General features: G+C 43.4%; 1 protein-coding gene across 2 annotated transcripts in view; it reads right to left on the bottom strand.

The window, feature by feature from the left end:
* Positions 1 to 24169, bottom strand: part of MAD1L1 (mitotic arrest deficient 1 like 1) — a 381688-nt gene that overhangs the window by 162585 nt on the left and 194934 nt on the right. For both annotated transcript variants that reach the window (XM_075104884.1, XM_075104885.1), the window contains 2 exons: positions 12048 to 12136; positions 3262 to 3352 (listed from right to left, as the gene is read on the bottom strand). In XM_075104884.1, coding sequence (XP_074960985.1) covers positions 3262 to 3352; positions 12048 to 12136 — 180 coding nt within the window. The remainder of the gene's footprint in view (positions 1 to 3261; positions 3353 to 12047; positions 12137 to 24169) is intronic.

The raw sequence follows: 24169 nt of genomic DNA, 5'->3' as shown, positions 1-24169 counted from the left end.
TCAGCCATAATTCAAGCTGTCCCCACACAAGCACAGAATACAAAGAGATGTCAGATGTTATATACACTGCTGTGGATAGCTATCAGTATCTCAGTTTCTTTGTTTGCTAATACCGAGCTCAGCGAGTGTGAATCACACACCTAACACAAAAGCACCTTTTCGCATGCTCGCTTGCCCTCTGGCCAGTCCATCAGGGTCCTGTAGTTCACAAAGTGGGCTATTGGTATCAGCAGCCAAAGCAGAGATGAGCAAAAGTCACGTGCCAATACTCGCCTACAAAAGCATGTGAAAGGTGGCAAACGTTTTTGAGACTTTACTCCTTTCCACACATCGATACAGTCGAACTTTGACGTTTTTAGTTACCAAATATTAGTTGAATCTCCCTAGATTTCATTCACCACACATGGCTTTGTGAACTCAATGGACTTCAGTCCGGTCCAGTGTAAAGCAAAGTCTTAATTCTGCATCCTGGTTCTTCCTCTTCCAAATTCACAACTTTAATACCTCCCTGCTATGTATCTTTCATTTAGTAGATACAATACCAAAAAGTCAGAGGTTTTATTTTAAAAAAGAAACTGCAGATAAAGATTTCTCAGAAATCGCCCTCATCCTACCTTGTTTAATGTCATTCCCTACTCTCTTACACCTTTTATTTGATTTGATGCCATGCTTTTCCCATGTTTGTAACTTCAATCATATTTCTGTTCAGTAAAATTTCCTTGTATATAAAATTTCTGTATATAAAGTTTGTCTTGTGCTTTCTTCCTCTTTGTGATAAAGAGAAGTTATTTTAACCCATCATTTCCCGGTGACTTCTTTCAGAGATGGGAGTAAATAACATGTCAAACTAGCAACATTTCAGTGATCTTATCTGAATGTATAATAATATTTTCAGTGTATTTGCTCAGCACTGATAGAAGGGGTGAATTTCTAAGCTCATCCTTAACTTAATGTGTTCCCACTGTAAGGAACATTCTTCCAATGTGTTTATAAAAAAGTCATTCTAAGCTTAGCCTGTCAAGATATTTGATTCTCAAGGTGAATAAAAAATGGGAAGGCTGATGTTTTCCCCTCTGAGGAATTCTGAAATCTTGACCATTCAGCTGGGCACATACTGAACAATAATGACATTTTAGCATTCAGCTTACATACTCCTATATTTATGCTCACCTCTCTATTCCTCCTCCTTTGGAGAAGCTGCTTTTGGCAGCCATTCTTCTAAGACAAAAGTAGAGTGAGAAGCTGAGGCAGGGGAGCTACCTCCTGTTAAATAAAGAATTAAAGCCGCGTCCTCAGTCTTGGCAAAGCAGATATAAGAGCATGATTACCTTAATTCAGCTCACAGCCTTTTGGGGGACCGGCAGATTTCTCTTTTCCTAGTCCTAAACCAGATTACCACCTTCCTTCTCCTTCTGCACACCTACATGTTATCTCATCCTTCCCATATAATTTTTACTCTGCTCTATTTGCAGGTCATTCCTGTTCTTCCCCACTCCCTCCACAGAGTCCTGACCTGCACACCACCATATTCAAACAGGGAGCACCATTAGTGAGTACATCACGGGCATCCTGGGACAAGCTTTCAAAGCCTTTTTGGTGAACAGTCCAACTGTTATTGCATAGTAGCTTTACCACCGTATGAAGGTCCCATCTTGTTCCTATCACCACATTACTCTTCTATTCTGGGAAAGCTCTGCTATCCAGATGGTAGCTGCTGCTGACCTCCTCTACTGAGGACCAGAAGGCAAACAGTTAGCAAGACTGTACTGAAGACTTTGGACCTTTCCACTTTGAATGCGCAATTTAAAAAGCTTGGCGCTTTGGAATGTCAAGAGAAGTAGAAGGAAACAAGGCAAGGCATCTCCAGGTATCACAGAGAAAACAGGGAATTCCTCTGGTCAAGCCCTCATGGCAAGCCCAGCAGCCATTACAAGACAACTTTGGCAGATTAAATGTGACTTGAGTGAGCTGTAATCTGCTCTGAAATGAAAGCTGCTGTTGTGTTTGTTGGAGACCTAAGCATCCAAACACCAGCCCAAACCTTTCATCTCCTTCTGATGACTGAAACCCAATTAAAGGAGAGCCGGGTGACAGGTTTCACACTAAACATGGCTCAGCAGAGATGCTCAGCAGCTCTTAGCTCCCTGCTTTATCAAAGCTGTCACTTCCCCTGTCTCTAGGAATTGGTAATAAAAAAAAAAAAGATTTGATTTGCCTCTAATAGGTGTCAAGATAAAATCAATGGTCTTTTTGAAATCTGGGTAATTTCAAACTTGCAGGTTTTCTGCCATGAAGCAATTTACAGGAAAATGGAAAAAAAGACGAGAGAACGAAAGAAAAATTAAGAGAATGAAACGCTACAATGCCGAATTGTTCAGCATATCAGAGAGAACAGAAGGGAGAGAGAACACTGTTCATAGCAGGGTGGGCTTTGATTAAACAAACAGGCTCGGGTTCTTGTTTGCTCCAGCACCTTTCAAACAGGAAACATTATAAAAGCTTGAAGCAACTCCCATGCCCCTCCTTTGCACGGGAAAGCTGTTCCCAGAGTGACAGCTGGCTGAATAGACAGTCCACTCAACTGCAGGTGTCCTTGCCCTCCTTCAGGGAGGGTGAGACTTCAGGGATCTATCCAGAATGAAAAGCTGAAGACCTTCTGCCATATAGGACAGTGCTACCTCAGGAAAAGGTAAAGTGCAAAAGAAACACACCCTATCGTCCTTCTGACTCCACACCTTCTGCTCTCCATGTCTGTGGTCTGGAGATCCTGCCATGTCATCCTCTCAACAGCACGGATGCTTCCTGGCTTGGAAACCGACTACCTAATGAGGCCACAAACTGGTGGCACTCCAGAAACTGATAGCAGCAGTGGAGCCTTCAGTACGAAGGGAGCTCAAATTTTCATGTCAGCTTCGTGCTCTTAGGCCCTGTCTACACTCCTGTTCTGGCACAAACTAATTCGGAGATAGACAACTTATGGTAGTGGAGTTGCTTAAAATGGAACAGTTTTTAAGGCTCCAATAAGAAAAAGAAGAGGTTCTGGGCACAGGCATCAAAAAAGACAACTGCATTTGTGTGACGGCATCTAACATCAAAACACACCAATAACACGGTCAGGGATATAAGTGTCTCGGAGCAGTTTGCCCAGGCTGAGGCAAGTGGAGCTGCGTGCTGTGAGCATTCTGGCTCATCTGTTAGAACAGCTATAGCGAAGGGACCGCGTCAGGCTCTGCAGCTGCTCTGGACCTCCACAGTTCCTACCTGCAGAGTTAGCTTCTCCAGTTTCATTTCCAGAGATCTGTTCTCCTCTTCCAGCTTGCTGCGTTCAGCTTCCAGCTCCTCAATTTTCAGCCTGAGGAACAAGGGAAAGTTAAGAGACACTGTCCTTGCATAGTCCCACCACAAATAATCAAGTAAAACACGAAATCACAAGCAGTATCAGATTATTCCTTCATTCAGTACCACAAAGCTACACTACTGAGGCAGATAACATGTATGAATAGAAGATACAAGTTTGTAAGATGAAAATAAAATTTGTAAAAATATATTAAAATACATAAGTATTTTTGTGTATAAAGTATAAAGGAAATCCAAATTAGATACTTCCTGAACCACAGACTGAATCTAGACCACCATGTTTAGTAACCACCAACAGCTAAGATCCCCATGAGTGCATCAAATCTCTTTTTGATCTGATTTATACTTTTGGCCTTCACAACACTCCTTGGCAGTAAGTTCCACCATTTAATTATGTGCTGTAAGAAAAATTAGTTCATGTTGTTTTATACTTCACACCTGATTATTTCACTGAGTGCCTGTTAGTTCTGCTATGAAAAGTCGTGCAGAATCGTACCATGCTCCCCTCTCCATACCACTTTACTGGCCTCTTCTATTATTTCCTGAAGAATCTCAATTTAGTCTTTCCTCACATCAAGGATTTTTCCATATTTCTGCTCATCTTTATTGCCCTTCCTTGTTCTTCTTCAAGTTATATATACTTTTTGCAATGAGAAAAGCTAGAACTACAAACAGCACTCAGATGATTTGGTGGTATGAGGCTTTCCTTTTTGTTCTCATCTTCTTTTCTACTAATTCCTAGTATTCCATTTGTCTTTTTAGCTACTGAACACTTACCTGGTATTTTTAGAAAACCATTCACAATAATGTAAGATCTCTTTCTTGAGCGATAACAACTAATTTAGAGCCCACCATTGTGGGAGTAAAAGTAAAGGCATTTTCTCTTATGTGCATGGGTTTTGCAGTTATTGACTTACAACTTCATTTCTTATCTTGAGCAGCATCATAAGATTCTTCTCTGACCAGTCTGATAAGCTGAATAATTTAGTATCATCTCAAATTCTGTCACCTCACTATTCACAAACTCCTCTTTGTGTTGGACAACACGTTCCAAATAAAAACCCCTCTAGGACCAAGTGGGAAACCCTCAATATTGTGAAAACAACATTTATTCTTCGATTTTCCATCTTTTAACTTTGTGTTACATAAGCAAATTAATGGAAGAAAAATGCAGCAAGCTTTACAAAGTAGAAAGACATTATATTATCTCTGGCTCAGGAAATCCTGGGGGCAAGGCACTAGAAGCTAGGAGAGCCTTCTGGCAAAGTACCCCGGTAGCTTTGCCCTATCCACCACCGGCCACCGCTGCAGACGGTACAGTGGGACAGCCAGCCCTCTGTGACTTTTTTTACATTCTTGTTAATCCAACGAAGAACCTTCTTTCTTATTCCGTCAAAGTAAAGTTTCTTTGTGACCTTTGGCTCAAAGCTTTTTGAAAGGTCAGATATATTGTATCAACTGTATTAGCCTTAGCCAAGTGATTGTTGAATCCTTTAGAGAACTCTATCAAACTTGTTAGGCAGGAGATATTATTATAAAATGCTTGATATAACATTTTTGCTTGCGTTTAAGTACAGAGTACAAAAACCTTAATGCTGCTTCAAGAACCTCACCTTTTGCATGTTAACTTCCTGGGATTAACTGTGCAACTAATGCATATTAACACTGTCCTCTGTATTCAATTTTCTCAGGATCCTTTTCCAGAATATTTTAAAAAAATTAATTATCTTGCTTGATAATACTCACTTTTAAATTATCTCAGTTAAGCTGAAAATCCTTGCACCATGACAATGAACAACGCACCCATCTGTCAACATCTCAAAATTATGCAACAGGAATTTCAGATACAACGAAGAAGTCGTGTCCCCTATTCACTGGGCAAAAGTTACAAACTTTTCCATAGGAGCTGGTTGATCTACAACACGTTCAGCAGAGAAACGTCTCCTTTATAAATATGCAGCTTGAATTGCTTAAATTATTTGTAAGCCCGACCCCTGCTGGTAATTTTCAGATATTATAAAGTATCATCTTTTTTCACTCTTGGAAGCTTCTAAAATGCCGAGGAGCAGCTTTTAGCATTGTCTAGGCCATTAAAAAAGATCATCAATAATTTCTGGAAGAGACATAAAGCTAGCGGGGGTGGAGGATGCTGAAGAAGCAGGAGACTGAAAAGGTCGGAAAAAATGGAAATTCAAAATTAAATTAATGCTTTTAACAGCGTGTTTCTAAATGGATTGCAGAACAGGCCACAAGAAGAGCAACATTTTTCTCTGAGGAACAACAGTGCAGCAGCTACTGAAAGGTCAGAGCCAGACGCAGGACCCTCTTCAGTACTTTCTCCATACTTGACATGCTGAATTTTAATTTACAACAAATTTCTCCCCATCCAGCCTCCCAAATAAGCTGTGACACTGCCGTTATCTGCCTGCAGAACTTCTCTCCGTGTGGAGATTTAAGCTCAGGCCTCTTAGATGCCCTTTAAAAACCATTCATGGCAGACGCTTCACAAAGATCCGAGACACCAGCGAGCCGTAACAAGGGTAGGTTTAAGTCGTCATATTTTTGTGCTATTTCACCTGCAATTGTAAGATTTAATAATTTGTTTGTGCCCTTCGTGCCCCACTGAAGAAAGAGCGCCGAGTCAAAGCCCGGGCGCTCGCAGTCAGGAGCAGACATACCCCGACCTCGCATTTTGCAACCGGCAGAACGTGCGAAAACGCCTGCGAGCGTGGCTGAAGTTCACAGCCTCTCCCCCCTGAGCTTGCCCTTGGGCCCATCCCTCAGACGCCTGTTCCTTCCCAGTACCCCAGCTTTTTGGGTGTCATTGGGGTGTCCTTTCCAGACACAGCACTGGGCCTCCCGCTGTGCGCTGGGGGAAGGTCAGCCCACCGAGGCATGCGGAGCTCCCCTCCACGCTGCCTCGGCTCTGCTCTCCTTCAGACATAAAACTTGCTCCTTCCTCTGTGCTGAGGACCAGGAACATTGCTGTAATCTCTTTGCACCAGAGAGGTTTTTAGGACTGACCAGTGCTTTCACTCCTTATCCCTCTTCTAACCTATTTTTAACAGTTAAGTGTCCTGGATCTCCAGTGGGAAAGCATTAAGAACCATTAGCAAACAGTTTGTGCTATTCCAGCTTTGCTTTCCAGCCCTGGGGAGCTCTTCCCAATGGCAAAGAGAGAGAAGCAAGGGAAATCCTATCTATATATAAACACAGCAAAGCATTTGCAGCTGGTGGTTAAGATACGGCAGTCAAATATTGAAAAATATTTACTTGCTTGGCACTTGAATTTTTCATACGTAAATTCAGGTACAGGGCCAACAGCGTACTGCTTCTGGATGCACCAGCATCCACAAAGGCAGCCTTAGTCTGCATGCATCTTGTGCTCGCTCTGTCCAGGGACGTCTACACAAGATATGTGATGCTATTTTATCACCAATTTGCATGCCTCAACTTGTTACGTATGGGAGTAACTTTCAGGTAGGGAGGACAATCCAAGATAAATTCGTGTGAGAACCACAAAAAGTAGAGCACGGAAACATCTGGGTACAGCACAACGATCTATCAACTTAATGCTTGGCCTGGAATGAATGCTGGTGCCCGTTTCAAAAGCAGCCTTGTGGTACTAGGAAGGAAGAAACGTCAGTTACTTTCTGAAATACTGACACCATTCTCAAGTTTTGTGATACAGGGAAAAATAATTCAGATTAATTTCAGGAAAATTTACCAACTTCTTTTCCATACAGGGGGTTGAAAACATGAAAATATTTAAACTCTGGCAAAGATCTCTTCACATTTCTTGAAGTCTTTTCCTACATCAGATGCAGACAGCTTAACCCACAGTTGAAGGCTCCACAGGCACAAGGTAAATTCAAGCCTTCTCCACAGCCTTTCATAAGATCAAATTTAGTGCAAGAATAAAGATTCATCTGGCATTTGCTCAGACTTGTGGATCTTCCCACTTTTGGAAACTGAGCTTTATATTGCCTCCCCTGCATGTTTCGCTGTTCCAAATTAGAAGGGGAAACAAGAGGAGAGGGGGAAAAAACCAAAAAACAAACAAACCAAAAAACAAACCAAAACAAAACCCTGCAGCCTCATGTCTCCTGAAATGACACTTGCAAGAGTCAGGAGGCACCGCACCATGTGCGTTCAGTCTATCTATAAAGAGCTTGGATGAGGAGCGATGGCTGCTAGAAAGGCCAGGCTGTTTCTATTTTAGAAAGGAAGAAGAATCTGTTTGATTTTCAACAGCGACTAGGCACTTCCAAAAGTCTCTCTCAGTCCAGAGCTGTTCAGTGGAGTTGACCAGAGACAACTCCCCACCCCTTTATCTTTCTTTTATTTGTTTTTAATGTTCTTGGATGTGTATTGTGATCGCCTGTAGAGCAGCGTGGATACTGTCGATGAGGACATGTCTCACGGAGGCCCCATCTGCGAAGAGGACATGGCCATGTGGAAAAGCTATTGCTGAACGGGAAGCTATTGAATGGAGCAGAAAATGTATGTGTTGGGAAGATGCTATTAAGGGATCCAGATGGCGTTGAGATGGTGTTAGGAGCAGAGCAGACAGAATTCCAGCAACTGTGACTAATAGGCATTGGCAAGGACATGAATTTCTTTTGAATTACTGTAACTCTACCCAGTCACTAAATCCACAAAAAACATTTAGGATTTACTGGGGTTGCAGTTTGACAGCAGCAAGAAAAAGTTCGGATTTGTTCCAGCTGAAAAGGTCCTTCAGCTGTTGCCACTTAAGTCTTTAGTGAAGTTCTTTTTAAATATATTGCTTTTATTTATAGGTTCTGAAATGCTAGTTTCTGCACAGTTATCACCTTCCCTCTGAAAGGTGCCAATGCCTAAATGCTCTCTGCTTTGCTATACCCCACAGTGCATGAACTCAACAGTTTGACCACTTTTCATAAGATCTGCAGAATATAAACAAATATGATTTCAGAGGGAGCAGCAAGAAATGTGAGAAATGACAGCATTAGCACTGGCTTTTATTGTCTCTTCAGAAATGATGATGCTGGGGGAGAGTTTCACATTTAAAGTTATAAAAGGTCTGACGAAAGAGCACTTTGTTCTCAGGAGAAGGAGGAAAAACTGATAAAGTCTTTAAAGTTTCTCGCTGAAAATTTGCTTTCCATACTAAAGAAAAATGAGACAAAAGATATATTTTTAAAAGCTCTCATTCTCTCACAGGAGGTGAATACAGATTCAAAGGATTAACGTGGATTTTTTTTTTTCTCATTTATGTCTCCCCTGCTTTTGTTATCAGAAGTTGGCTTCTAACCACAGGTGTATATGGAAACACCTGGAGGCTCACAGTCCATTCCTGCTCTGCAGGCTCCCCTCGCTGACTTCTGCTGGTTTTCCTCTTATTTTTCACATTCCTTCATGACAGCAGCTAACTGGAGAGGCTGGGCTCAGTCCAGAAGAGCAGACACATCATACTGTAGGTTAATGGGATTTCAAAGGCCACAATAAAACACAGAAATGGAAATAACTCCCTCATAAGCCACGGCGTTTCTTTCCCCACTTTCCAATTTGAAAGTTTGCATTCTTCCCCGTTTTCTGCCAGAATTCATTTCTGGCAGCGGTCTGTGGAAGGAAGGAGCAACAGTGGAGCTCACGCTGCTCGCTCCACCTTAGCAGCTATGTAAAATTGAGTAAACCAGTCCTGTTGAGGCCCACAAGGACACAGGAGGAGGACAAGCACAGCAGACTTAATCCCTTCCCATGCTAATCTCTGTTCTCCTCCCTTCTGTTCTTTAATCACAGCTACCCAGTTCGCCTCTGCTGTACGGAGAGGACGCATCCAGCTGAGGCACGAGGAATGTTCTGGCATGGACCAGAGCACATTATTCCTGAACCCCCAAAACCTGGGGGAAAACAGTGATTTATTTTGCACTCCTTTGAGAAGGAGCCTCTTCTGTGAGGAACAAACTTGGCCCGGTTTCTTGTCCAATACGCAGAAAAAGCCAGAAAACACAAAATAAGGCCCAAGCATATCCTTTGACTGCTTAAGTCTAGAAACGTAAGAAAAAAATCTTTATGAAGTCGATTCTGCAATGCTGAATGGAGTGCCTGAGACTCTGAGAAGACACCTGAAGCAGCAATAGTAGCCAACAGTAAGGAAGAAGGAACAGGCACTGGCTTACCAGCTCTCCAGCAAAGAGAGCTCCAGCAGAAAGAGAATACTTTGCACCAAGTCATTTTCTGTCAGAGCTGAGCAGTGAAAAGAGTGATTAAAACCAAACAAATCCATGCTTTTTGGAACAGCTTTGTAGCTAAATGACTAGTATTGGGGCCTGGGACAAGTATTTAAATCAGCCGTAACAACAAAAAGTGGTTCAGTAAAAAGCAACAAAAAAACCAGCCTGGAATTAGATCCTGGGACTGTGGCCTGTGTGCATCCATAGCCTCAGGAGCATGTGGTACTGAAATGGGAAAGAGAAGAAAAGACAAAAATATCACCATGAAACAACTGCAAAAGCTTAGCCTCTTTGCTGAAACAGCTTTCAGTGTACAGCTCATCACTGGAGAACAGCTCCGCACCGTCAACAGCTTTACTAGGAACAGGCCGGTGTTCCTGTCATACTTCGTGTGGAGGCTTTGACACAATTTCATGAAAGGGGGAGAGAGATGAGATTACTAGTCAAAGAAATTCTTTAAAAACAAAAAAAGAGAGAGGAATAAAACACTATCTACAGGGTTTTAGGGCTACCTTTGAGCAGAACCTAACACCACAACGCCGTAACAAGCAGGTACTTCGCGAGCTTCGCTTGTACCTGCCCAGGAAACAGGTTTTAATTCAGGGCAAAGCCAGACATCTCTAGCCCAATGCCAAGAGCCTTCTGCAATCTGAAGTGGTCCTGGACTATGTGGCAACCCAGCTGTTTCCCCCTACACACGCTGTTCCTGAAGCTGCTCAGTTAACAGATGGCAAATGCTGCTCAGTGAAGATAAACACCGAATAATCAGTCTTGGAGGTGAAAATAGAGAGACTGAACATCTCCTACATGAAAGGGCGCTGCAGCCCATTCCAACCCAGGGAGGGAGAGACCGAGGAGGTGCTGCAGAAATACTCTGAAAACCTTCAGCTCCCAGAAGACAGCAAACAGGATGCTGGGCTTTACTGATAGAGAGGCATAATATTAGTCAGGAGTGACGGGTTTAATGTTGCTGAGGAGGTGCTGGATATTTCTGCAGCAGTATAAACGTCAGGTTTCAGAGGGTCTAGTGTGCCTTAGCAAAGGAAAAACCTGAATGAATGTTGTCAAACAAACATCCACAATATGCAAAAGCTGATGGAGACAGGTTTATCCTCCTGAAAAAGGGAAGCCATAGCACATTATCTTCTTCCAGAACTCAAACATATCATAGAATAAAAAGGAGATGTATGCCTTGGGTCTTCAGAACTATTACACCACCTTGAGGGAACTATACTTCAGGAGTGAGTCCCTAAGATTGGGTGTACAACCCTAAATCGTTTTGAAATAGCTTAGCTGAACACGTGTTTTTTTCAAACACCTCCCCTCTGCTACGGAGCTGGGCTTTCAAAGCCGTAAAGCAAGCTCCAGAGGCAAAGCACAAGAGCCAAGTCATAATGTACAGGCCAGTAATTTCTGCTTTTTGCAAGATTCTGCTTGCTGCAAAATCTTGCTTTCAGTCCTAAGAGGCAGTAACGCTTTATAGTGATGGAGCTGAAAATATAAGAGAATTAAGAAACGAAACTCCAGCCAAAGTCTTACATCAGCTGAGAATAAAAAACTCAGCCTGTCAAGGTCTGATTTGCCCAACTTAAATAAAAGGAACTTTATTAAACATTCAGAAACAGATGAACTTTTCTGTTCCCAGAATTTATTGTGTCACCTGCTTTGGAATGGAAACTGTAAATGCTTTAATAAATACATGGAAAGGTTGTCTAGCTTCACTGTACCTTTTGTAAACGCTCATGTATTCTCTGCTGAAATGCTGTTTTGTAACTTCCCTTTCACTGAATCACAACAGGTACCCCTCTGCCATCTGCAGCAATGCACGAGGGGAAACATCCCTCTTTTATCTCCAGTGCTACAAGCACATCAGTATTACAAAAGCTGTATTCTAAACCTCTTTGCACACATGCCAACAGATCTTGTATTTACAGTCAAGATTTGGTCAAAATAAGAAACAAACAGCAATGCTGTTTCCACAGGGAAGAAAGTCAACAGGGGGAATAGTGACGCAGGAACCAGTCTTATAAATTATCTGAGTGCAAGAGACCCCAAACATTAAAAGAGCCTGCAGCCTCCCAAAAGATAGAAAAGCTTATAAAGTATCTAAATGCAGGAAAGATATGGGGCTGAGGCTTTCTGTTAATGCTTCATGGATTTCTCCTGTCCATAAAAGCTGGTGGGAGAGTAAAAAGTGTGCTTGGGAAAAGAACATCCTATTCAGAAATACAAGGAAAACATGTTCTGATCAATGCTACCATGCTGTTCCCCGAAGAGGAGGCAGCCTACGTACACAGGCAGTCTCTACACATATACGTTTTCGTGCATTGTAGCATGGTGAGGTCCTGTACCTGCTGCTCTACCACGAGATGGCAATAACCAGAGCAGGCAGTGAAACCACCCTAGGCATTTACCTTATTAGTTCCACTGAAAAGAGTAGACTCTTCTCAGCCTTCCCTTTGCTTTGCCTACCTGAGAGTGTCAACCTCCTCCTTGGTGATGACAGTACTTTGCTCAGCTGTGCACTCTTGAGACTTCAGGACCTTCATCTCCACCTCCAGCTGCAGAAGAGAAAAGGCATTAGTTCCTCCAGTACTAATAAGGGGGACATATGATCAGCAATGGGAAGAGGAGGAAATCATGATGTTCTGCACAGTTCAGACTTTTCTCAGGATACAGATGTGAAGCACAACTCTTCATGTGTTGAACATCAAAACTTTGGTTAACACTGCTTCCCTTTGCAATCCCTTTGCCTTCCCCAACATCTTCTCCAAGATAGATGAGGTACAGAAAGTTGGCTGTTTCTAAGCAAAGCCTCTGGTTTTCTTCCAGATACTTCCCCAACCTGTCCCCATGGATAATGACTTGGAGAGAATTATCTGTGTGGTATTAGGAGCTCGCTGGTACCCAAGATTCGGTATTGACTGTTCAACCTCATTTAGCTTCAATTCCTTCCCAGAAGAAATGAAGCACAGGATTACGCTATCATGTCCAGGACAACTCTGAGACACATATATTGAATCCAAAAGACTGGGGAATACTTCCAGCACTTTCCAATATACACTTCTAGCTCAAGCTGTTCAGGTAGGTCTGTCTGGTGGAACAAACAATTAAGAATACTTTCTGCTTCTGGCCTTGCTTGGGAAGGAACTCACAAGAAAGTACCTCAAAACTCTAGAGACATAAAAACTTCTTACCCAGACTCTACCATTCCCAGGCTCCCATGGGAACCTGTATCCCTAATTCAGCTATCAAGACAATGCACAGATTGATAAAAGACATATGTTACTTTTTTCTAAACCCTTCAGAAAATTATTATTATGAAGCGTAAGCAGAGACAAACTACCTAGAGGATACTCAAACTTCTGTTCCAGCACCATCTCCCAGCTTAGACCTCCTTCACACTCATCCTTCCAATTTTGGACTTCCTTTTGTCATCTGTCTTTTAGCACCTGGCAACTAATTCCCCTACTAAATCTATCGACAGAAACTATATTTTTCACTCAGGAGGAAAACAATAAGCAATTCAGCCCTAATTATAGATGCAAAACTTAGGACCACAGAGGGCTCCGTGCTCAGCATCAGGGAAACAATCCGTTAATACACTATTCCCTTCAACAGCACGGATTAGGCTTTTAGAGCAAAATCCCGTTGCAACGGCAAACTTCCTGCAAAGGTAGCAAGCTGGCAGAAACTCCCTAATTTTACAAGGAAGAGGAGCATATTGACACGTGCAGTCATATTGCTCAGCCAGAACTGAAATTCTGACATATCGCCTCTTCGTCCTTCCAGGCTTGCCAGAGAAGACAGACAGAGCACGGCAGCGCTGTTAGCGGGAAAGGGCAGAAAAGGGGTGGTTGGATTATTCTCCCTCCCCTTTCTGAAACCACAGGGATGGAACAGAAGAGAGAGGGTAGAAAAGAAGTTTTAGCCAAATTTCCCACTGGCACCCCGATGCCCTGCATTCTCCCCCTGCCTGTCAGAAGGCATCCAGGAAGAAATAATAAGCAAAGGCCCACCTGCGTTATCAGGCTGTACAAATGTTAATGTATATTAGCTGCCTGATAAGATTATCACAGCCAGAAATGCTTCCCTCAATTTTCTGATTACTGAGCTTATCTCTCCCAGCTCAGCCCATCACAGATGGCTGGGGATAAAGCAAGCATGACAGATAATTCCAGGAATGTGAATAAAAGGTACCGGGACAAGGAGCAGGCTTCAATTCCAACCTACTTCTAGCAGGAAAACACTCATCATATCTCCCATTTCCCGTGTCTGCTGAAGCCTGGATGTGTTTGCTGTTTAAGTCCTGTGCTGTTTCTGGACTGCATGTGGACAGCATTTGAAGATGGAAGGGCTGGTAAATATGTTATTTATCATAGGCTAAGCAGGATCAGCCTTGAGTCCACCGCCACCTGCTCACTGACATGAGAAGATAAATCACGGCTGACTTCTCAGAGGAGAAGGGAGGACAGAGGGGGTGGACGAGTAATTTCTTGTGATCTGGGGTCTCTTGTGTTGGCTGCATAGAGAGGAAAAGAATGTAGTGTGCAATGAGAAAAGGAGATGGAAGAGTGGATGCACACATGCTGAAGTGAATGCTGCTGTGGAAAGCATCACGTCTCGCCTGATATACAGCGGTGACAAATTAGTGCCAGGCACACTCAGTAGTGGCGCAATGAGATTCTGCTGGGCTTCTAAGAATAAGCTGTTGAAGGAGAATAAGGAGGGAAGGGCACAGGGACTGTAAGGGCATTTTATGTCATTTCTGTGTTCTCCCAATTTTCAAGTGCCAAAACTACCTGGATTGAAAATTTGATGAGCCCGAGGTGAGAAGAGAGAGAAGTGATACCTTTAGAGATGAAACTGGCTCGAGCGGTTAAACGTTGACACAGATCTGCTTCCCTCAACTAGGATTAAAACTACCAGAGAGTTTCAAGTTCAGGCCAAGGCACAGCTTTGCACCACATCAAATTATTGTCATTAAAACCTCATTAATTGATTATTAAAAGAAGAAAGAAAGAAAAACAGTTAGGATATTAAGTATTTCATTCAAAATATGCAGCTTGTTCCCCTCAACTGTTTATGTTTCAGTGAGGAAAACATCCCTGCCTGCCAGTCTCACAGAAGATGTTATTGTACATATTGTGTATATATTATTTGTATATAACAAAAATGTTATTTGTGTCTTTTCCAGAGTAAAAAGAAAGTGAGCTGAGATAAGACGGAGCAGCTTATTGTTGGGATCCCATTCTGCTTTTCCAAAGGCGGCACAGTGCAGGCAAAGAGGTCATCATGAAACAAGAGTGAAGAGCACAGAAAAGAAAATGCAAAACGTAAGGAATCCATTGATAAAAGCTTCCTCTTACTTGCAGTTTTGCCTGCTGGACAATCCAAGCAGAACACGATCTCCCCAGCCTCCAGTCAGACCCGGCACACTCGTACCAGCGTAACGTTGGGTTAGACATTGCCACTACCCGCTCCTGCAGCCGGACCTTCGCTGCAGTTCTGTGCGTGACGCAGTCAAGACAGAAAGCAGAGAAAAGGGAAGGAAAAGCAGCAGAACTGTATGAGGAAAATAAGCAACAGGAAGGAAGTAATAGGAGAATACAAACCCGTATTCTACATAATTTTCAGCACTTTGTGCAAGCCTGGGAGGTTACCGAGACCATTCCCGTCAACACAGCCCCTCGGGATAGCTCCGGGCACCAGGCGGTAAACAAGAAATGACTCACAGAAAGTCCTGAGTTGGAAGGGACCCACTGTGGTGGCAGAGTTTGTCCCGTCCTGTCCACTTGTCCCTCGGTACCAGTGGCAAAGAATGGCTTCAAGAAGGGATAAGGAGAGGAAGAGCCTTCTCCTCTTGCTGTTTGCTCTGCCTAATTCCTATCTCATCCCTTTTCCTCAATTAATTTCCAGTCACTGTCTCTCCTGTTCACCAGATGCCATTTTCAGCAGGCATTTTCTGCTTTTTGGACTAACTCAATACTCCTGTCTAAGCTCTTCCAATTTTTATCAATAATTTTATATAACTGGCTAAGTTAAACTTTTATCATTTTGAATACATTAAACTAGTAGAAGCCATTACCCAGCAGAGAGGGGAAAAGGGCTGTTCAAATCACAGCTCATTGCCGTATTCCCCCATTCAGTACCAAATGACCTAGGTCAGGCTTGGATCCTTTAGCTCTCTTTTATGTTGATTTGGTTCTTTTAACTAGCATCAAGAGCAGAGAGAGAACATTGTCCCGAAATACAGCACTACACCTCTCATCCTGAAAAATGCGCAAGAGGGACCTAAGTACCTGTGACTCCTGCAGGAGCTTCAGGGTTAATATTGCCCAGGATCAGACCCCCAGTGATATCTACGCTGTACAGAACACATCAGCAACTTGGAAAGAAACCAAGCTATTTTATTTTTTTTTTACGTTATCTAAGGTTTTTATGACACTAGAAAAGGCAGAATAATGACTAACATCAGAGCCCATGACTCGTGAATAAAACACATAAACAGGTACTTAACATTTTGACTATGTGATGTTCTCTTCTCAGAATACACTGGAGCCTCTTGCTCTCAATCTAACACGATCCCATTTATCCCAAACCTTTTCTACTCTCCTTCACTTCATAAGCATGGTTTTCAGTCCAGCTTTATTGCTCTCAATAGAAGTGAACAGGACACATCCAGTATATAGAATCTCCACTTCCACAAATACCCCAGAAAATGAAATGCAGATACTTCTTCCAAAATACATAGTCAAAACTGAGAGAGATCAGAAGGAAGAACATGGATGGACTTTCATCTAGTGTTTAATTAAATGAAATATTGTTCTTTTTTCAGCCTTACTTTTAAACCTGCCTGGACAGGATTTCAAGATGGTGGTTCTCCTCCAAGTGTTAATGACATAGCAAACACCCACAGCAGTGCAAGAAATGTGTTCCTTGCTGGCTCTCTTTTCTGTAGGAATTATTTAAAGATATATGAGATGACAGGAGAAACATAAGATTACAAATTCATCTCCTGACAGCTAGAAAAAACAAAACTTTACTTTAGAGAGCTCATTTTCTTGGTATATTTCTGGCATTTGCCATTTCTGACCCATATTTGTCCCCTCCAAAACAAGTACTCCAAATCCCCGCAATGCAACGGACCTGCTGCTCCTCCCACTTGATTCAGCGGGCTTCCGAGTGCATGATGGCAAGCCTTTCCAAGGCATCCTACTGACCTACTGTCCACACCTCATCTTCAAAATGAGACTTATCACGGGACTTAAACTTCTAAATCAAATCAGTCCCTTTGAAAATCACGTTTATGAACTTCTGGAAATTTTAACACGCTGCCCAAAATAATGACCGAATCTCTGTTCAGGTGCCTCATTTTGGGTAGTAAACGACTCAAAATCTAAAGTTATTTCAACTCACTGCTAAAGTTAGGATTTGCATGTTGAACAAAAGGGGCCGGTTTATTCGCCCACATCATGTACACATATTTCACAGAGCACATGCTGGAGACATACAGTTATTATTTGAATAATGAGTGCATTTTAGTGAGGGGCTGATACAGCAATCTTATCCTGATGAAGTGTGTCTGCACGTCATTCAGCATTCTTGGAAATGTTAAAAACAGGAAATGCTGAATCCATTATAGATGTCTAAAGGTTTATTTAACAATGGGCTGATGCAACATCCTTTGAAAGGCATTCCTCAGCAAAAGAGTTGATTTTAAAAGGCAGAGCTAAATAGGAACTGCATTGCATGGAGCCAGCGTGGAAAGGTGAATTGAGAGGTTGTGTTTGACTACAAGTCTCAACACAATTCAAAAAGCTATTTAAATACATAAATATTTAAATGTATGAAAACCAAGCAGACTTGGAAAGGAAGAGTGTACACTAAAATAGACAAGAACAGAGAAAGGGGACCCTGAGTATGACCCATATGTCGAGGTTTGAAAACAGGCAAACTACTGTTCCCCAGGAGCTTGATACACCAGTATCCTAGCGATGCTATTTGTGCTTCTCTCCAAAGGACGTAGCAGTGACAAAGGATCTTATTTTCCTCTCTTCCTGCAGAGCAACACGGCAAGCTTGGTGACCTGTTGTCTATAAGCTTATAAATCTGGCACCAGGACAGAAATCAAACACACATGAACACCAGTGAGTTTAATTTGGGTGTCCAGCAATACTGCAAGGTAGTAAGGCACCATGCTGAGCACTTCCACAGATCGTTCTCTCAGCAAAAGCAGTATCACCTCTTCCATATGCCCAGCCCACTGACATTCTGAAGGCCTGTTCCCCTAAAACATCTACAGAGAGGCACACATGGGGAGAACTAAGTCTCACCAGATTTCTTAGTGAACTTCACTCTTCTTCAAAGAAATAGGACAATACTTTCAAAACAAAATATTACTTGCCATTTAGAAACAGGCTAAGCAGTCCAGGATTACTTGGTACATTTTCTTGGGAAAATTAATTCTTGATGCTATTGTGAAACAAAAGCAATGAAGCCCCAAAAAATCATATATTCAACAGAAAGTGGTTTAGAACTACCTATTTCCCACTTGGTTCAAGTAAAAAAATATTTTTTTTCTCTTTAAAGACAAAGGCTAGCTGGATCAGAGTTGCCATTCTCTATGGGCTACCCAACCTGTAGCAAACTTGGGTGTGCCTTTATCACTGAGAAGACAGGGCTAGAAGCAGCCTTGCAACAAACAGTTTCCGAAAAATGTACTCATGCATATATATTATTGTAGATACACACAAACTGGGAAATGGACATATGCTGACTTCTGCTTCTCTCCAACGCAGTCTGGATTGTGGCTTTTCTCCTCCTGTTGCAGTAAAAAGAGAGCAATTTTTCAAGTTTATACTGAATGTCATTCTATTTCATTTCCAAATATAACCTCCCAGAGAGAAGGTTCGCTTGCCCTATTTCCAATCTCTAAAGTTAATACACAAATTTATATTCCTTTCTCCCACTCGCTCTCCTAAATTAAGAGGCGTAATTACTAGGAACGCTTGCTACAAACGAATAAAGTGCCAAGGGAGAAGGAGCTGTCACCGCTGGACGTCTGCAGCAGCCACCCTCCTCTCTCTCTCCCATCCCTGGAGGATCCTGCTTATGAGGCAGTTTCTATCTTTCCTATTACCAGGGGTAGCTCACACAGAGGAGCAGACGCCAACCCCTCCCTTTCCAGGCAGGACAATCATAAGGAACAAAATTACAAAATTAACTTCAGCCTGTGAAGGAGCCCCCGGTGCTTGCAAGGATCATTCCTCCCAAAATCACCTTTTGCCTCTCCCTAGTTCTGCTGCCCTCTCGGGTGACGTCAGGTTTCCTTAATGACGGCGAAGAAACTCAGATCTGCGATCTAAAAATTCAGCCCCAGTCTCATCCTTCTCTCCCCTCCCCATCTCCAGCACCCTCTCAAAAGGAAGATTGATTATTATAATCAGACTTAGCTCTGACACAGCATTTGCATTTTCAAAGCACAGCATAGTCATTAATGAAATCATCTACCCCGAGGGAGCCCTAACGAGCTTTCACCTCTCTCCCCTCTGATTCCCAACCTGCAGGCAGCCCACAGCTTTTCTTCAAACACCTCCCCTCTACATTGTGCTGTAGAAGCGTAACTTGGTGAAACTCCAGGCAAGCTCAGCGAGCCAAACTCAGCCCTGCTGCAAAGGACCACAGCTCTGCTGCTAGCAGCTGAAGAGGATGAATGCACAGACACCTTATTTGAACTAGTTATCCTAAGGTTTCCATACGTAACCACAATGGTATAGGGTATTACAGGAAACAGTTTCTGTTCTGCAAAATAAGGCCAATGCCACAGGGGTCTGCAAATTACCATGCTCCTGTATGAGCAGCATCAACCGTGAGCCTGAGCTGCGTGCCAAGCTGCAAGCATGCGAAGAAGGAAGCACCATTATATCACACCCTCCAAACCCCCCAGCCTCCTCCTGCGCAGCGCATCCAACAAGCTCTTGCCTGAACACCTACCACACACCTTTGCCCCAGGACTCAGCCTCCTCCCCCTGCTTAAGTCCCTTCTCACCCCCCAACACTGCCAGATGCTGACCCTCCCCACCCACCCACCTCCCCTCGTTCATCTCCGCATCCTGCCCCAGCAGAACCACGGAGCCCTGCACCCACGGGTGCTCCACACAACAGCAAATTATTGTTGATGAACGATAACGTCTAACTGGAAGCGCTTAATCCGTATTCAGATGATGCATTTCAAATCCTCCTGTCTGGAATACTTCAGAGAAAAACAATATCAGGAAAAGTGCTTATTTTTCTCTTGCTTTTTGATTTACAGCAAATAGGGCTGTTACTTGAATAGGGGAGAAGGTGACAGTATTGATACTGTTACCCAGCAGCAACGCATTAAGGCCCAAGACTTGGTATCTCCGTTGGGGGTCGGAAGGGCGTGCAAAACCCTGCAGCTTTGAACAGCCTGAATGTTCCAGCTGACCCCTTCAGCGTAACATTTGGGCCCTTTTCTACCCACAAGTGGTGTAGACAAAATCATACACTGGCTCTGGCAGGAGCCTGTACTTCTGTTTGAAGAACAGATGCTTTGCTGATGCTACGGCACGTCTGAAGACAACTGCCCTAGTCACCAGCACAGACTCCATGTCAACAGCAAGTAACGTGCGACACCAGTCATCATGTGGGTACCAACTGAGGATAAATTTCACAGTTTTGTCTTCTTGAGCTTTGTTCCCCACCTTACGGTCTTATTTTTTTCTGGTACTCTGGGATGGGTGCAAGATGTGACATAGGCACTGCTTGGACATTCTACTGGAAATAAGCACTACTGGGCATTTCAGCAGGATGGAAGCTGGCTCAGAGTGCAGGATGAACAAATCTGGGAAGTTTGAGAGGAAGGGGAACAAATATCCTGTGCAAGAGACCCATTGAGCAAGGGAACTGGAGATATTAATCTAAACCCAAGAGTTTATTCAAGTATAATTACACATTTCAACTCTCGCTTCCAGAAGAAGGAGCAGACGAGGAATCTCTTCCTCTCCCTCCTGCCGCATCCCTGCCCAGTCCACACTCCCAGATGCCGCTATGAGACATCACCACCACTGCACGACAGCAAAAATCCCTGACTGCTCCACATCCAAAAAACCTCTCTTTGTTCTATCAGCTCATTCTGAAGAAAGATCACATAATTTCCATATTCAATCAGCTCAGAGCCTCTCTGCTGTTATCAGCCTCACTCCACCACTTTCACCAGCACGTAGATGACTGTTTGCTTTAATTAGTACCAAAAGCTCCTCCCACCAGGGAGAGCAAAACAGCTGGTGTCCACCAAGAGAAGGAAACTCCAGAGTAATTAGCCTTAAATGGCTGACACCTCCTACCCATTACTCCTGGTTAGAACAGCAAAACACAGAATAACAGTCTCTTTAGGGAACCTGTCAAGGTGTCAGACTGAATCTGCCGCAACCCTGCCCAGTGCAGCTGTGGCACTGGCGCAATGAAGTTGTCTGCTCTCGGGAAGAGCATCACACAGGTCACTTCTTTCACGCAGGAGTAGGCGCTTTTGCTAGAAGCAAGTCTTCCAGCAGCTGTAATTCACAGGCAGATCAACAAATAAATCTGCAAAGATGTCATACCTCCTCTGTACAAAGTTTGAATACAGTTGTTTCCTGAAAATGTACCCTCGAGAGTTTCTGGAGCATTCAGTGAAAAAATTTGCATTAAATAGTAGCTTGTAATCCCACCTCTCCCCTCCCTCCTCCCCCCCAATCAGTTTTCTTGTTGAAAAATCATCACCTAATAAACAGCCACAGAAGAATCTACGCATTTTTCCAACCACCTAGGAAGATCAAAGGGGAAAGGAAAGAGGAATCTAAGATCCATTTTTGTTCCTTCGCCTCCTAACATAAATACAGTGGAATCAATCTCTGCTTAATACTGTAAGAGAGCAAGAGAGCCTTCACTGAGTGCTAGACTTGAAAATTGAACTTAATCCTCTTGCTCCGACTCACATGGAACAACCTACAGCCTGTACTTCAACATGCTTTTAAGAACAGCTCTCTCACTCCTGCTACATCTCCAGCTCAATTTTGCAGTTCGCTAGTGCTGGGAGCACTGTTTTCTGGCACGTCTCGGCAGAGAGAGGGAGGGTGAGCAGGGGCCAGCAAAGCTTCGTGCTCAACATGCTCAACTCCCAGAGGTGGGAAATATGAGGATGGGACAAGGGATCCAGCTATGGCAAAGCAGGAGCTGTCTTGACAGAGCCTCCCAGGTGCCTTTAAGGAAGTGGCAGATGCTTGAAGGGGTCTTGTCCCCCAAACCCATCCCCAAAGAACAGACTAATAGCAGCAGTTGTAAGGTTTTCTAGCTAAATGACCCATACTGAAGCCCCCCTGTGAAAACAAGCAGTGGGCTTTTAATGCATAAGAAAAGGGAAATCTCTCTCATTGTGCCAAAAAGCAAAGGTTACAGGGCCCTGCCAAGACTGCTCTGCCTATTTTAGCCTCTCGGGATTATGCCTGTGGTCCCCTTCAGTTGCCAGCACGCAATCGCAGAATGAAAAGGAAAAAGCAATTCCCTATCAAATACCGTATGTTCAGATCTGGTGCCAAAGCAGAAACCTGGCATTTTAACCTTTGGTGAACATGTTCCTGCTGCCACCAACAATAAACTCTGAGGTTCAGCTCGGAGGGGAAGGAAGGTGTAATAGATGTGCGGTGGATGACATTAGCACTGAATACAGCATCAACAGGACAGGGCCTGGCAGGAGCTCAATTTTATACAGCCAGTCTTTAGAGGTTAATGAAATATTCATAAATAAGTTAAAATTCTCCTGACAAGCTAGATCCTGTAATACAACAAAGAGTTGTCAGCCTCAATTTAGCGATTCCAACGAGGCAGTGCACTGCCATTCATTATTTACCAAGAGGTCATAGGAAAAATTCAGCTCTATGATCTTCTTGTCTCTGTGGATAAATTAGGTTTTACAGCTCCTGCTGGAGGACTCTGCTGCCCTGACAGAACAGCTCCGAGAGACCCCAACCTGCCACCACCACTACCTACCCCAGCATCTAACAGCCAAAGGCAAAAAAACACTGGGAACAAGCTCTTCTAAGGGCACTGCGACACAAAAAGATCGAAAGCACAATACATAGCAGAGCAAGCTGATTAGTCTGTCAGTGCGAGGACTAGGACAGTCTTGAAACTCCATGGTTTTTAAGCCTTTATCTCCCTTTCTGTACACACAAAGCCAGCCCTAGGCAAGAAGAAAAGTATCCAGCAACCTTTGATCTGCAGGCACATCCACTGAACATGCCCTCAATGCCCTCCTAGATCCCATAGCTCGAGATCTTCTCATCCTCCCTCATGCTCAGGATATACTCTGCCTACAGAATTGCATTTCTTGGATCAGATTGTTCAGGATGATCTTCTGATGCAGGTACAACTTATCAAGACTGTGGAAGCAGTAGTAAACCGATCTCCGTGCTTGTCACAAGCAAGTTGGAGATTAATGATGACTGTGACCCATCCCAACACGACTGTTCAACAGACCAAGTCTTCCTTTCCCTCCCTGGACATGCACTGGAAGCACATGCTCCTTCTACAGCTTGTCCACGCTGCCCTTTAGGCAAGGCAGAAAAAAGGAGCAGAAATTACTGAACCCTAGAGGTATCCAGGACCTCTCACCTGATTTTCTTCGACCTCTTGAAGTGCTGAACATAGCAGAGAGCCCCTGCACCCTCCAGGAAATTTTAGTTCAAGTAAATCAAACCACAGGGGTCTGAGGTAGCTCATAAACTTCTTACAGACTCTCTGAGAGTGGATGTAGCCTGGAAAAGCACAATACCAGCATGCATATTAATTATGCCTTTTGTACCTCAAGGCTCTGGCTACTATGATAAGGCCTCTGACAATATTCCTGTCCCACTCATTTCATTTTACCAAGTAGCTCAGTATAACTCAGATTTTACAGTAACAACAGCACCACTGACAACAGGACCACTCTAATCACAGCACTGCAGTGTCCTCTGCACAGGAAAATGATCCACCTTTATCCTCTGTTCAATAACTGAAGGGAAAAAAGACCTACTTCTTTCTTTCCCCCAGTTATAATCCTGCAATGCAAAGGTGAGAGCACATTATCAACTCTCAGCCTGTTTCCGAGTTGAAAAGTGGAGCGCTCGCTATCATTCTTTTTACCAGAAAGCAACCCATAGCATTTGTCAGTACCGCTCAGGTTTTAGAGGTACACCTGTAGCATGGAGGCCCCTCCAAATGATGGGCTGAGAATTAGATCATCATCCATACATCCCATCTGAGTTGGAATTGCTGCTCCGTTTTGGGTCAGACTATTCTCCTTGCAACTGGCAGTACCTGTCCCACAGGTAGCCCGCAGGGAGGAGCAGCGCCTCTCCACTTTCGGCAGCTACGTTTCTTCCTTGTGAACGTCTAACCCCACGTCAGCTGTTGTTGCCTTCAACAAGAAAATGAAAACAGTCCTGTTGAAACCTAACGGTGCTGCAGAGTTCAATAAAACTTTCACGTTAATGGATCCAACAGCAGGTTCATTTGTGTAATGGGACTTTTAAACAGACCGTTTATTTCTT

The sequence above is a fragment of the Phalacrocorax aristotelis genome, chromosome 10, assembly GCF_949628215.1.
Source record: "Phalacrocorax aristotelis chromosome 10, bGulAri2.1, whole genome shotgun sequence".
Lineage (NCBI taxonomy): Eukaryota > Metazoa > Chordata > Aves > Suliformes > Phalacrocoracidae > Phalacrocorax > Phalacrocorax aristotelis.
The sequence above is the reverse complement of the archived record's forward strand: the minus strand, read 5'-3'. Positions and strand labels throughout refer to the sequence as shown.